The 12,818-nt window shown below is 56.9% G+C and overlaps 3 protein-coding genes across 3 annotated transcripts; 2 read left to right on the top strand and 1 right to left on the bottom strand.

Moving 5' to 3' along the window:
- Positions 1–4,342: 4,342 nt before the first annotated feature.
- Positions 4,343–6,010, bottom strand: CH63R_05440 (uncharacterized protein; the record flags this gene model as incomplete). Its single annotated transcript, XM_018300415.1, has 2 exons — positions 4,343–4,414; positions 4,511–6,010. The coding sequence occupies 2 exons, from the start codon at positions 6,008–6,010 to the stop codon at positions 4,343–4,345; spliced, it is 1,572 nt and encodes a 523-aa protein (XP_018158265.1).
- A 908-nt stretch (positions 6,011–6,918) lies between these two features.
- Positions 6,919–8,829, top strand: CH63R_05439 (DNA photolyase; the record flags this gene model as incomplete). Its single annotated transcript, XM_018300414.1, has 1 exon — positions 6,919–8,829. One exon carries the CDS (start codon positions 6,919–6,921, stop codon positions 8,827–8,829), a length of 1,911 nt encoding a protein of 636 aa, XP_018158264.1.
- Positions 8,830–10,491: 1,662 nt separating this feature from the next.
- On the top strand, positions 10,492–11,810 carry CH63R_05438 (Cellulase; the record flags this gene model as incomplete). Its single annotated transcript, XM_018300413.1, has 3 exons — positions 10,492–10,819; positions 10,878–10,942; positions 11,007–11,810. 3 exons carry the CDS (start codon positions 10,492–10,494, stop codon positions 11,808–11,810), a joined length of 1,197 nt encoding a protein of 398 aa, XP_018158263.1.
- Positions 11,811–12,818: the final 1,008 nt, after the last annotated feature.

Genomic DNA, 12,818 nt, shown 5'->3' with positions numbered 1-12,818 from the left:
GGTTTTCGAGGGAGGTGGGAGAGGTGGAAGGTTATTAATGCTCCGGGACAACGTGTTGGTGATGTGGGATGAGAGATGGGCGGCTCAGTGGTAGAAGAAAAAATAAAAAAAATTATTGAAGTAGTATTGATGGTTGATGAGAGGCTGCACCGAGCATGGGTTTCAACCCCGTTGAATTTAACTAGAGAGAGAGGCAGGGAGACGCTCCTCTTCTCACCACTGACTACTTACTACTTACGATTGATACCCCATGTTGGGTAGAGGGGGAGGAGGAGGAGGAGAGACACAGAGAGAGAGTGTGTGAGGGACGTCGTGCTCGTGCAAGGGAATAGACGCATGCCGCCCATTCCGGCCGTCGAAGTGTGTACAACCAAAGAGATACGTACTGGCCTAGGGTAAGGAGGAGGGGAGTTGACACTGTAGACAGAGGACAAGGGTATTGGGAGTCATTAGGACGAGACTGATATGACAGAGAGAGAGAGAGACTGAGTGAGTGAGTGAGAGAAGAGAGAGTGAGAGATGGGATAGACAGGGGGGGGAGTGGGGGGCGTGTAGATTGTGGAGTGAGTGGGAGAACAGACATGGGGGCGAGGAAATCGGAAGGGCAGGGGTAGAGCAGGGTAGAGTACAGGTAGGGTAGGGTAGGTTAGGGTAGGGGGGTGTGCCTGTTTAAACGACCATGTGGATATCGAGCAATCGGCCTGCCAGCTCATTGCTTGGCCTGGTCTAATGTTGTCTTCCCGTAGCCGCGGCGGCGCCATGTGTGCCTGTCTGTACGTGTGTGTCTATGTGTGTGTCTATGTGTGTGTGTGTGTGTGTGCTGTGTGTTGTATGTGCGTGTGCATCTCTGTGTGTGCCTGTGTGTATGTTGCGTGTCGGCTTGCTTGGCCTTGTATATGCTTGTTGATGTATGTGTGTGCGTGCCTAGGTGCATCTGTCTGATGTTCATCGCCCGTATGCCCGCTTGCCTCCCATTTCCTCTAACCCGTCTCCGGCTCTGGCACCTGCGTCCCTCTCTGCCTCCGTGGCCGTTGGCCATGGATATGCATTAACTAGATGAGGAGCACTGGATGAGGACCAGCCATCCAACATTCACAGCATATTTGCAAGGAGATATGCGGCAGCCCCATCTTCTGAGAACCTAAAACACAGGCACACTTACACACACACACACACACACACACAAACGCAAACGGACGAGGGGTGGAGAGAGCGCTTGGTTGTGGCTTTCCGCTGTCAAGCAAGCCTTTTTCTCTTCTGGAGCAGCCGTCAAAGTCCGACTGGGATCGTTGACTTTCATTTCTCTTTGGTTCATCGAGGGCTATGTTGAAGAAGTATCTCCCTTCCCCCCTCAGCAGCCCACAGAGCGGGTATCACCTAGGGCTTGTTCTCCATGCGGATGATGAGATGATGGGCGGCCGACTAGCAACGAGAGGTGCGTAGCAGGCTGCTGTGGTTGGGGGCTGGGCTGGACTGGGCTGTAAAGCGTCCCCCGTCCAGACATCTCTCTCCGTCTCTTTTCGGCTCCTTGTCCTCTCATCTTCTCCCTCGTCCTTCTCCACATATCCTCTCCATTTCTCTGCCGCGAGAGTCTTGTGTATGTGCGTGTGTCTGTCTGTCAATGCCATGACCGTTGGAGCTAGCAACGCCACCACAAAACCCGTAGCCCATTTGTCAAGAGAGGCCGACCCATGATCCAGGCCGTCTGCGTGCGACCATCGTTTTGATAGCAGGAGGGGAGCGCTGCCCCCCCCAGTGACCACAAGGACGAACAAGGCGGCCACATCGGGCCCAGCCAGTCCCTTGCCTGCCTATCCGGGGGGCGCAGGCGGCAAAGGGGGGAAAGAAGATAGATGTCGACAACGGCAGCATGGTGGCATGGTACAAGATATGGGCCTGAGCCTCACACCAGGCGAACCAGAGAGAGAGGTAGGGAGAGAAATAGAGAGAGAGGGCTATGTTGCACACGTCCACATCCACCAAGCCACCCAGACCGAGTTGGGCGGCGACAGAAAGTGACAGGCCCCCCCCATTGTACAAAGATACAGACAGTCTGACGAGACGACGTAGTCGTGTCGTTGGCATGGCTGGACCGAGGTCAGCCAAAGGAGTCCCAGTCAGTCTCTTGTCCCTCTTCGGCGAGCATTCTGCAGCAAGTGAAGCAGCAACAGCAACAGAATCAGCACCATCACCATCACAACCACCATCACCGGCGGCGGCGGCGGCATCCCATCCCGGGGAGCAGCAGCAGGTACATCGGCCGCGTGCATTGACTTTGGCGAGACAGGGCCAATCACTCGTCTTCACGGCCATCAGCGCCGCCTCAGATACCCTCTAGTGTCCGTCTCGATGAGGTAGCAAGGCGGTCGCAAGATCGCTCTACCGAGCTGCCAGCCCGCCGACATGTAGATCATTGTCGCATTCTACAGTTTATTTTCGACGCCAATTTAGAAATAAGGGTGGGGGAAGTGGAGGTGCAGTCCCGTCTGGGCCGAGATGTCGCCGCTTGCTTGGGAAGAGATAGAGAGCGAGAGAGCGAGAAAGAGACAGAGAGACAGAGAGACAGAGAGAGCTGTTTCGAGTTCCCCTGCCTTAATTCTCTTCTGCCTTTTGGATGCATGTACATGACACGGGGAAGACCGATCATCTCAAGTTAAGGAGTGTGTGCTGCCCACGGTTCTCTTCCTGCCGCTGCCGCTCGTCACGATGTCCTGAACCATTGCCATTGCCATTACCATGGCACATTGTCTATGGTCCATGGCCGAGGCTCGCCCCCTCCAAGACCTAGTCGGTGAAAGGTTTGGATCGTCGACGTGTGGTAGGGATTGTCACTCTGTCACTCTGTCACTCTGTGATTGTATTCGATGTATTCGTAAAGGCGAGAGGCAAGGCAAGGCAAGGCAAGGCGTGGTGGGCAGGGTCGAGGTGGGTTCTGCTGCAGTGGTGTGGATATCAGCAACTAGCTGCAGCCATTGTGTTCCGATTCCTGCCAGGATAAACTCATACAACTATGCTCCGCATCATGTCAGTTGACCCAGGGTGGGCGGCATAGCGTCGTGGGGGCCAGGGAGATGCACTACACACACAGTATTCGTGGATGCTGGGCTCGGAAGAGACCCGTTGGCTAGTCCGGTAAGCCCTGGTACCAACGGTTACACGACGAGGTAAGAAGGACGATGTTGATTAGTTGGAGGCGAAAGCTATGGTCGCCCGTGTATTTGTGCGTCTTTCTCTCGTCTTCCCACGCCCTGGCTTGCGGCCAGTGGCGGTCGATCGGTTGCGGTACAGTACTCCGTTCAGCATGTAGTGCGTATTCTGTAGTCTGTAGTGTATGCATCTTTTGGTGAAACTGCGTGTGGCAGAGACTGACGACAGAGAGAGAGAGAGAGAGAGAGAGAGAAAGAGAGGGAGAGCGAGTATATGGTACCGGCGTCGTTGAGAGCGGCGAGCAGGCGATGAAGAAGAAGAAGAAGACAAGGGAGTGCAAGATGAGGCGGACGCGTGCGATCCAGATGACAGTCCCAGATCTGAACTGACCCGGCTATCGGTCTAGGTCGGCCGAAAGGCTTGCAAGAACGAAACCAAGCCCAAACGCGGCTTTCGTGTGCATCATGTACTCTCTCTTCGCCCAACCGGTTGACTCTGTCACATCTACGATGCATCGTGAGAATACGAGCACATCCCCTTCTCCCCAGCCCCATGTCCCAGGGCCATCCATTACTTCCGATAGTAGATCTGCAGGTGTCATCATGTCAGTAAAAGAAAAAGAAAGTACGGCAGCAATCACTGAAACAGAGTGCGAGTGGGTCTTGTCCCTCACCTTTTTGAATTGAAAGTGCAGTTGCAGGATGCCCTGCAGGGAGATAAGATTAGCTCAACGCCATGTACTGGGGTGGACGGGGGAGGAGGAGTTAAACGAGGACGAGGACGATGAGAAGAGAAGGAAAAGGAGGAGGAGGAGGAAATGTGACAGAAATAGCATAAGTAGAGAAGCCAAGAGGCGCGCGTGTAGGCGGTTGATGCTGGGCGGTGGCTCGCTGAAAACGAGTTGGCCGAGTTGACCAGGTTGCCGCATCTCGGCCTGTCACCCTCAAGAATGTCTGCGTCTGCGTCTGCGTCTATCTCGGCATCGCATGACCATCTGAGGGAGGGTCGGTTCCTTCGAGAAGGGGCGGCAGATGATGGAGGGAGCTAGACGGGGAAATGGAGGGGAATGAGAGGAGAGAGAGAGAGAAAAAGAGACAAGGGGCACAGCTGTGCGGGCGCACTTTTGCAGCTCGTCCTCATGCAGCTCGTCCTCCATCTCCATCTCCTCCTGCCTCCCCTCCTCCCCCCCTCCCCCCTAGATGATCTCTCCTGAATCATCTTTGTGCTCTCCCTCCATGCAATTGTGCCATGTCGACTTCGCCATGGCCTTTAAGGGGGAAAAGGGGCCATGTGAAGGCAGTGTAGCCAGTATGTATTCATGGGCATAAACGGCATGGACAGAAAACAAAAGGCGTAGACATACCTTGTCGAACGAGCTCCGGAAGCCGCGGTCCCTCTTTGCACTGTAATCCCACTCACGATCCACGATGCGGAACGCAATGTCTTCGTACGGCGGCCCCGCGATGAAACGGATGAGGCACGTGTCCTCCTCTCCTGCAGCTGCAAAGGACTCTCCCCTTTTCCTCCCGTGTTCTCGAATGATCTTGAAGGTGGGTGCCTTTGTCTTGTCGATCAGCTCGGGGTAGAAGATGTTGAACTTGTAGCCCTGGACCACCTTGGGCGGCGGGTTGTCGTGGTCGTAGTGCGTCTGGTTGTACTTGTTCCATTCATAGCCCATCTGCACCCGGTTGAAGTATCTGGGCTTCCTCGGACGGTACTTGTCCGCCCACTGCGGTTTCGACGTGCTGGCGACGGTCTCCTCGGCCGTGAATATCTCCTCGTCCTCGTTGACGCCGCGTGCCACCTCGCGATCGTAGAGCGCCTTGGTGGCCTGCGAGAAGTCTTCGTTGCCCGTCTGGGCAAAACGCGCCGTTCCCGGTGGTGGCGCACCACCTTGCGGTGCACTTGAAACAGGCACCGCCTTCGTGTCGGCCCTACTGGATTGTTCAGATGACGGATTCCGGACGGCCGCAGGGCCCGAAATAGACTCGGCCTGCACTGGGATGACAGAAGCAGCAGCAGCAGTAGCAGCAGCAGCAGCAGAAGCAGCAGAAGCCTTTGTCGGGTCTTGCAGCTTGAGCATGGCAGCTTTGCTCTCGCTGATTGCTTCGTACACCTTCTTGAGCTTGGCCTTGGCCTTCCACACCAGCAGGCTGCGAAGGAGCTGCTCCCAGTAGTCGACGTCGATGTCGTCATTGGAGCGTAGTTTGGCCTTGATCTGGGACTCGAGAGTGTCGAGCTGCTCGTACGTCTTGGGGCGCAGGATCTTGTCGACGTCTTCCGACACTGTGCTGACGACCCGGGCGTCCGGACCCTGCGGTTTCAGCTTCTGCCGCCTGTCGGCGCAGATAGTTTGCAAGGCCCTCCAGTAGTCGCGGTTGCGGTCGTTTTGCTCCAGGGTATGGTAGGACGTCATGTCAGCGTCCAGCTCCTGGAGCTGTGATTCGCCCAGCCCCTGCAGCACATCCTCTGGAGACGGCACGTTGATGTGCAGGTCGGCATCGTCGTCGTCGAAGACGTCTCGATCCGAGTCGATAAAGCGCAGATTGAAAGCCAGGAGATCAATGGGCTTGGCTCGGCCTTCCCGAACCCGTATGTCGGCCTTCTTCTTGGCCTGTTTCAGAACGAACTTGTCTTCGTCGGCGACAAACTGCCTCGACTGCTCGTCCTGCGTCATGTAGCTCGAACTTTTATTCTGACGCGGCGGTCTCGAAGTCGAAGTCGACGAGGGGGGGTGATTCGAGGGCTTGGTGATGCGGTTGTTGGGGTCGCGTCGCGGCGACGCAATGTCTCTGTCTCTCTCGCCGCCTCTGCGACTGGGGGACCTGCGCCCAGACAGCATCGCTCGACGGCCCGGGTCCATGTTTGCTTACTTTCGTAAGGGAGGCGGCGCAAGGAAAAGGAAAGAACGAGAGGAGTGGAAGACAGCGGTTTGAGTGTCAGTAGCTAAAGGGAGTATCTGTTCCGTCGTAGACGTTGACGTTGTTGTGAAGGTCGCAAGGTTTTTGGGGCATATCTCGTCGCCGTCGCCAGTTGGGTTGCGGGAGCCGAAGAGCTGAACGGCCAGAACGTCATCCTTATCGATAAGATCACGTGTCGGCATTTCACCGGACTGTTATGGATGAGGTACACCGAGGCTGACCGAGAATCTCTCCAAAATAGGAGGAAGCGAGAGCTCTAGCGCGCTACCATTTTCGAGCAGCCAATCAAGTCGGCCTCCAATAGGTCAGGGAGGCAGGCGCCTAGAGTCCCAAAAGCCCCTAAATCTCTAATCTCCCCCCCGCTAATCCAGACCCCTGGGACGCTAAAGTTGATGCACGTCCCGATCTCCCGATTTCAGGAACATGATGACGCACAAGACATCGGCCGATCGTCGACTTTTCCCCAGCATGATCCCATCGCCCCTCGTTGTCCCATTGGGGCTTGCCTGGTTTTATAGCCCAGCACCAGCAGTGGAGGTTCGGATTCTTAGGACAAGCAGCAGCTAATGTCACAGATCGAAGGTGAAGCCGAAGCTCTAGACCACGCAGAATGAATCTCGTAACCTAAACCACAGTTCCGCCGCACGCATCTCACTACCGTCCCCCCCATATGCTCCCCTGTCGCTTTCTGCTGTCCAGAAACGCGTATCTGCCACCGACTTCACCTGCTGCTGTTGCTGTCTTTGCTGCTTCTGCTGCTTGCCTCGCCTCGAGCTTTTCTCACACCTCCATCTCCCCCAGGGCCCATCCGAGCAGCTTCCCTACGTCTAACCCGCGTCGCTTCTCGACGATGCCACCCAAGCAGAAGCGCAAGTCGGCACCCGCTGCAGAGTCCAGCGACTCGGGGAGGAAGAGGATCAAGACGGATGAGGAGCAGAATGGCCGAGATCGAGATCGAGATCCTTTGCGCCGGCCGCACCCGTTTCACACAGACGCCGAGAAGCACGGCATCGTCCTCCGCAAGTTCTACCCTCACGAGATGAGCAACGACCGCGCACGCGCCTACAACAATGACGAACTCCCCAAACCCATCCAAGAGCTCACCTCGGCGCTCGAGGACACGTCCACGGCGCGAAAGGCTGTCAAACCGAAAAAGGCCGTCGTGCACTGGTTCAAGATGGACCTGCGGACGGCAGACAACCGATCGCTCTCCCTTGCGAGCGAAAAGGCCAAGGAGGCAGGGGTTCCGCTGATCGCCATGTTTATCATCAGCCCCCAGGACTACGAGGCACATCTCACGGCTCCCATCCGCGTCGACTTCATGCTGAGGACCCTGCATGTTCTGAGGGAGGACCTGTCCAAGCTGGACATCCCGCTCTATGTCGAGACGGTCGACAAGCGCAAGACGATCCCTGACAGGATTGCAGGGCTCATGGATCAATGGGGAGCCAGCCATTTGTTTGCCAATATGGAGTACGAGGTCGACGAGCTCCGACGGGAGGCCAAGATGGTCCGTATGTTTGCCGACAGGGGCCTCTCGTACGAGGTCCTGCACGATACGTGCGTCGTCCCTCCCGGCCAACTCGCCAGCGGAACAGGCAAACAGTACGCCGTCTACTCTCCCTGGTTCCGGACCTGGGTCCGCCATGTTCACGAGAACCTGGACCTTCTCGAGCTGTACGATCCGCCCGCAAGAAACCCTTCCAGCGCTAGGGAGAGCTTCAGCAAGCTGTTTGACTCGGAGATCCCGGACGAGGTTGCGGGCCGGGAGCTCGACAACGACGAGCAAAAGAAGCGCTTTCGTGCCTTCTGGCCGGCCGGCGAGCACGAGGCGCGAAGCCGCCTGGAGAAGTTCTGCGAGGAAAAGGTCGGCCAGTACCACAACAAACGCAATATCCCCCACGAACCCGGGACTTCGAATCTCTCAGTGCACCTTGCCAGCGGAACCATCAGCTCGAGGACCTGTGTGCGGTATGCGCGTGACCGGAACAAGACCAAGAAGCTCGACGCGGGCATCGAGGGAATCCGTGTGTGGATAAGCGAGGTGGCCTGGCGGGACTTTTACAAGCACGTCCTGGTGAACTGGCCATACGTCTGGTATGTTTGGATGGATGCCCGCCTTTGTCTCTCCCTCTCCCTCCTCGTATCCCTCTCCCTCTCCCTCTTCCGTCGCAACCGCAACGTCATGATCGCTGACCAGCCCGGCCACAGCATGAACAAACCCTTCAAGCCCGAGTACGCAAACATCGAATGGTCTTACGACATGGACGACTTCAAGGCCTGGTGCGCCGGCAAGACGGGCTTCCCCATCGTCGACGCCGCCATGCGCCAGATGAACGCAATGGGATGGATGCATAACCGGTGTCGCATGATCGTCGCCTGCTTCCTTGCAAAGGACCTCCTCATTGACTGGCGCATGGGCGAGCGCTACTTCATGGAGCAACTCATTGACGGCGACTTTGCCTCCAACAATGGCGGCTGGGGCTTCTCCGCCAGCGTCGGTGTCGATCCCCAACCCTACTTTCGGATCTTCAACCCACTGCTGCAGAGCGAGAAGTTCGACCCCGACGGCGAGTACATCCGGAAGTGGGTGCCTGAGCTCAAGGGCGTCAAGGGCAAGGCCATTCATGACCCTTACGGCCGCGGTGCCGGACCGCAGGCGAAGAAGGCCGGGTATCCTGAGCAGATGGTTGAGCACAAGAGCTGTCGTGAGCGCGCCTTGTCTGCGTACAAGTACGGCATCGGAAGAGACGACTTGTAGCACGGGGGCTGTCTAGGACTTGGGTGGCGAGAAGAGAGAATCAAGTACACAGTGTACTACATCAAGAGTGTCATCGGAGTTGTGGTTCGGGGATGCCAATCATGTCTTTGACTGGATTTACGGCAAAGTTCCTACAGTTCCTTTATCCTCTAATAGATAATGGGAGCGCCGACGCTGCGATGAGTTGCGGTTGGCATTGACATTACGAAGCCTCAAAAGTCACCCCACCTCCCCCAAGATCTTACGGAAACCCAAGTGAAGTCTTCAAAGGACATGTTCTTGCTCCGGCAGGCTTCAAGTTCAGCCTCTTGAGGGAATTAAGACGGCTCGAAATACTCAACGAGCCTTGTTATCAGAGCAAATAGCAGCCCCAAAATTATGGCAAACTGAAGAGCATCCTTCACACCTTACCGTGCTTCCTACACAAGCCGGCCCATGTCTGAGTCGCGGCCCTTCGAACCGTTCAAGGGTCACGCAATCCGCCCGTTGAATGAGAGCCTGCGGGGCGTCGGGCATCTGAACCGGACGTGACCGGAACAACACTGTCGTTTCACCCCTTTTCTCCTCGCAACAGACCGGCGGTGGTTGAGCGCGGTCGAGTCTGTGTAGTGCAGGATGTGGCAAAAAACAACTACAACAACCACATTGGCGCGGGCATCGAGAGGCCTAGCCAGGAACTACCGATGGCTTCCGGAGGATCAACGGAAACCGAATGCTACGATCTCCGGCTTCCGCCTTGACGCTGACGAGTCCAGCATAACCCCATGTTCGAGATTGGCGTCGTGTCAACACAGAAAGCAGTTGAAAACAGCTTGCAGGCCCAGCAAGGACGGGCGGAACTGGGCGGGAACCCCAAGGACGTCACAGCCGGGCCTTGCTGTCCCTCGAACCGTTCCAACCTCATTTGCAGCTTAGGACTCAAGTGGTGGAAACTGTCGCGGGAGCCATATTAAAATCTCTGGTACCGACAAGCGTCCGGGCCATGGTCATGTGTTTATAAAGTGCGCGCCCGACGGGCTCGATGCAACCTCGGAGGCTGAGACTCCGGCCCAACTCCCAGCTCCCAATTCCAAAATACCCCCTTCTCCGAGGCCGCGAAATCCCGTCTTCCCGGCCTCGGAAATTGAACCCCCCCGCCCATTGGTCGCATTGCTCAGTGGTCACCTGCCTCGACCCCGGTTGGGTAGAGGATGCGATATCAGTAAGCCGGTCCGACGTTGCCCATCCTGCCCGCAAAGCGTCAACGGCATTTTTGCGGCTCCAGACGTGCCGGCCTGGAAAGAGAAAACCGACCGGGAATCCCTGGTGATCTCTCGCTTCACACGGGTTGTCGAGCCGACGATATAGGCCGATCTTGAGCACGATCACGTCCAGATGACCTCTGGCAGGCCGGTAGCGAGCCGCGAAGCTCCTGCAACCCCTCGGGGCCTTCGGGGGCCTCGCGCCCTCAACTGTGAAAGGGGAAAGGCGCCACGGAATGGAGGTCTCCATGGGCAGAGGTCACATCGTGAAGCGGTCCGAGGAAGAGTGGCGGCGCCAAGGAGTACTCGTCCGCACCTGTTGTATAAGAATGGCAGCCAAGGCCATGTGCCGAGACAATCTTCTTTCTGCCTCTGTGTACCGGCATCGAAGACGACTCATCTCGAAGGCAACTAACTCATCATGAAGTACCTTCTTTCTCTTGGCGCCCTCGTCGGCGTGGCCTCTGCCCAGGCCGGCGCCTGGGCTCAGTGCGGTGGCAGCTCAGACTGGAATGGGCCGACGACCTGTATCTCCGGCTACACCTGTATCTACTCGAACCCGTGGTACAGCCAGTGTCTTCCCGGCTCCGGTCCGGCTCCGTCTCCGACCACTCTGGTTACGAAGACGACGACTACCACGGCGTCGACCACGACGTCGACGGTCAAGCCCACCACCACCTCGACACCTCCCCCGACCAGCAACCTCGGCTGGAAGTGGTTCGGTGCCAACGAGGCCGGAGGAGAGTTTGGTAGGTCTCCCTATCAACTGGCGATGGTTGGTGGGTTCCGCTAACACTCAAACACCAGGCGAGAAGGTCTTGCCCGGCACCTGGGGCACCGAGTTCATCTTCCCCAATCCGGCTACCATCACCGTACGTGCCCCAAAATCTCCAGCACCGAGAGTGTGACGGTCAGTACTGACAGCCTCTTACGCAGACCCTCCGCGGCCAGGGATACAACACCTTCCGCGTGCAGCTCAAGATGGAGCGCCTGACGCCCGGTTCGCTGACCAGCGGCTTCAACAACGCGTACCTCCAGAACCTCACCAACGTGGTCAACCACATCACCCAGAGCGGGGGCTGGGCCGTCCTGGACCCCCACAACTACGGCCGCTTCAACAACGCCGTCATCACCGACGTCGCCGGCTTTCAGACGTGGTGGGTCAACTTCGCCAACCAGTTCAAGGGCAACGACAGGGTCGTCTTCGACACCAACAACGAGTACCACACCATGGACCAGACGCTCGTGCTCAACCTCAACCAGGCCGCCATCAACGGCATCCGCGCCACCGGCGCCACGCAGTACATCTTCGTCGAGGGCAACCAGTGGTCCGGCGCCTGGTCGTGGCCGGCGGTCAACGACAACATGAAGGCCCTCACGGACCCCCTGAACAAGATCGTCTACGAGATGCACCAGTACCTCGACTCGGACAGCTCGGGGACGTCCCCGTCGTGCGTGTCGACGACCATCGGCGTCGAGAGGGTCCAGGCCGCGACCGCCTGGCTCCGCCAGAACGGCAAGGTCGGCATCCTGGGCGAGTTCGCCGGCGGGGCCAACCCCCAGTGTCAGACCGCCGTCAAGGGCCTCCTCGATTACCTCAAGGCCAACTCGGACGTGTGGTCCGGCGCGCTCTGGTGGTCTGCCGGGCCCTGGTGGAGCGACTACATCTTCAGCTTCGAGCCTCCCTCCGGCACGGGATACCAGTACTACAACAGCCTCCTCAAGGGCTATTTGGCGTAGGTGAGGATGGGCTTGGAATGGCTTACTGGACTCTTCCCAATTCACCGCTCCGAGAAGAATCATCAAGAGCCTAAAAGTAATCATCTTTGGATGGTTTAGACCCCACTTCTCTGTACATATTTTGGTTCGTGTATACTCTCTTCGTTCCACATCTTGGCATGATCAAGGTTGGCTCAAGGCTCCAATGTTGGGTCTTTTCTCATTCCTATAGCACATTACTGGATACAAGTTTTGTTTCTCAAGTGAAAATCCAACGTGCACCCGTCTCCGTCTTGTGCCGTGGACCTGGTATCGGGGCACCGGCGACCTACCGGCGTACCCGGTCTAACGTATCCACCCTTCCCCGTAAAAGTGGATCATGTACGGTCCGTGAAGGCCGGCTCATTCTTTTTAGTGAATAGTGAACATGCTTCAGAAATGCTTCATGTAATGCCCATTTTGCTGAATATTAGAATCAGGGATTTCCAATCGGATGCTGATGTGATGCAGTTGGGAGCTTCGACTAGCTGTGACTGACAGGAAGTATCGCTGGAGGCCTCTCCGAGGCACAACGACATTGGAGCTCTCGAATGTCACGAAAGCTTTTCGTCCTGCTCACACGCCATCATACCTGAGTGTCAGCCTAATTTAAGCCCTCTATAAAGTTCACAGGATGGCGCTTTTCGGCACCCAGCCTGGAAGACGCCAGCTAGCCGCTCTGGGTGATTAGCGCGCCACGCTGAAAGTCTGGAAAACAATCAGGACGAATAGAAACAGCAGCAGGTCATCGACTTGACTCCGACTCTCGAGACGGAAACGGTCGACCATTCCCTTCCTCGAGCGTGATGTTTACTTCCCACGCGAGGCTGAGTTGCGAGCTACCTCGGAAAAACAGCAACCAGACCATTGAACCATGACTAGACGTGGCTTCGAGGCTGAAGTGGCACAGCTGATGTGGGTAGAAGCTGAGGTATGAGTAGTTCCACATCTAGCCATCTACCTACCTAGAGCTTCGACTTAAGAAGCAGC

Source organism: Colletotrichum higginsianum, chromosome 4, assembly GCF_001672515.1.
Source record: "Colletotrichum higginsianum IMI 349063 chromosome 4, whole genome shotgun sequence".
Taxonomy (NCBI): Eukaryota; Fungi; Ascomycota; class Sordariomycetes; order Glomerellales; family Glomerellaceae; genus Colletotrichum; species Colletotrichum higginsianum.
The sequence above is the reverse complement of the archived record's forward strand: the minus strand, read 5'-3'. Positions and strand labels throughout refer to the sequence as shown.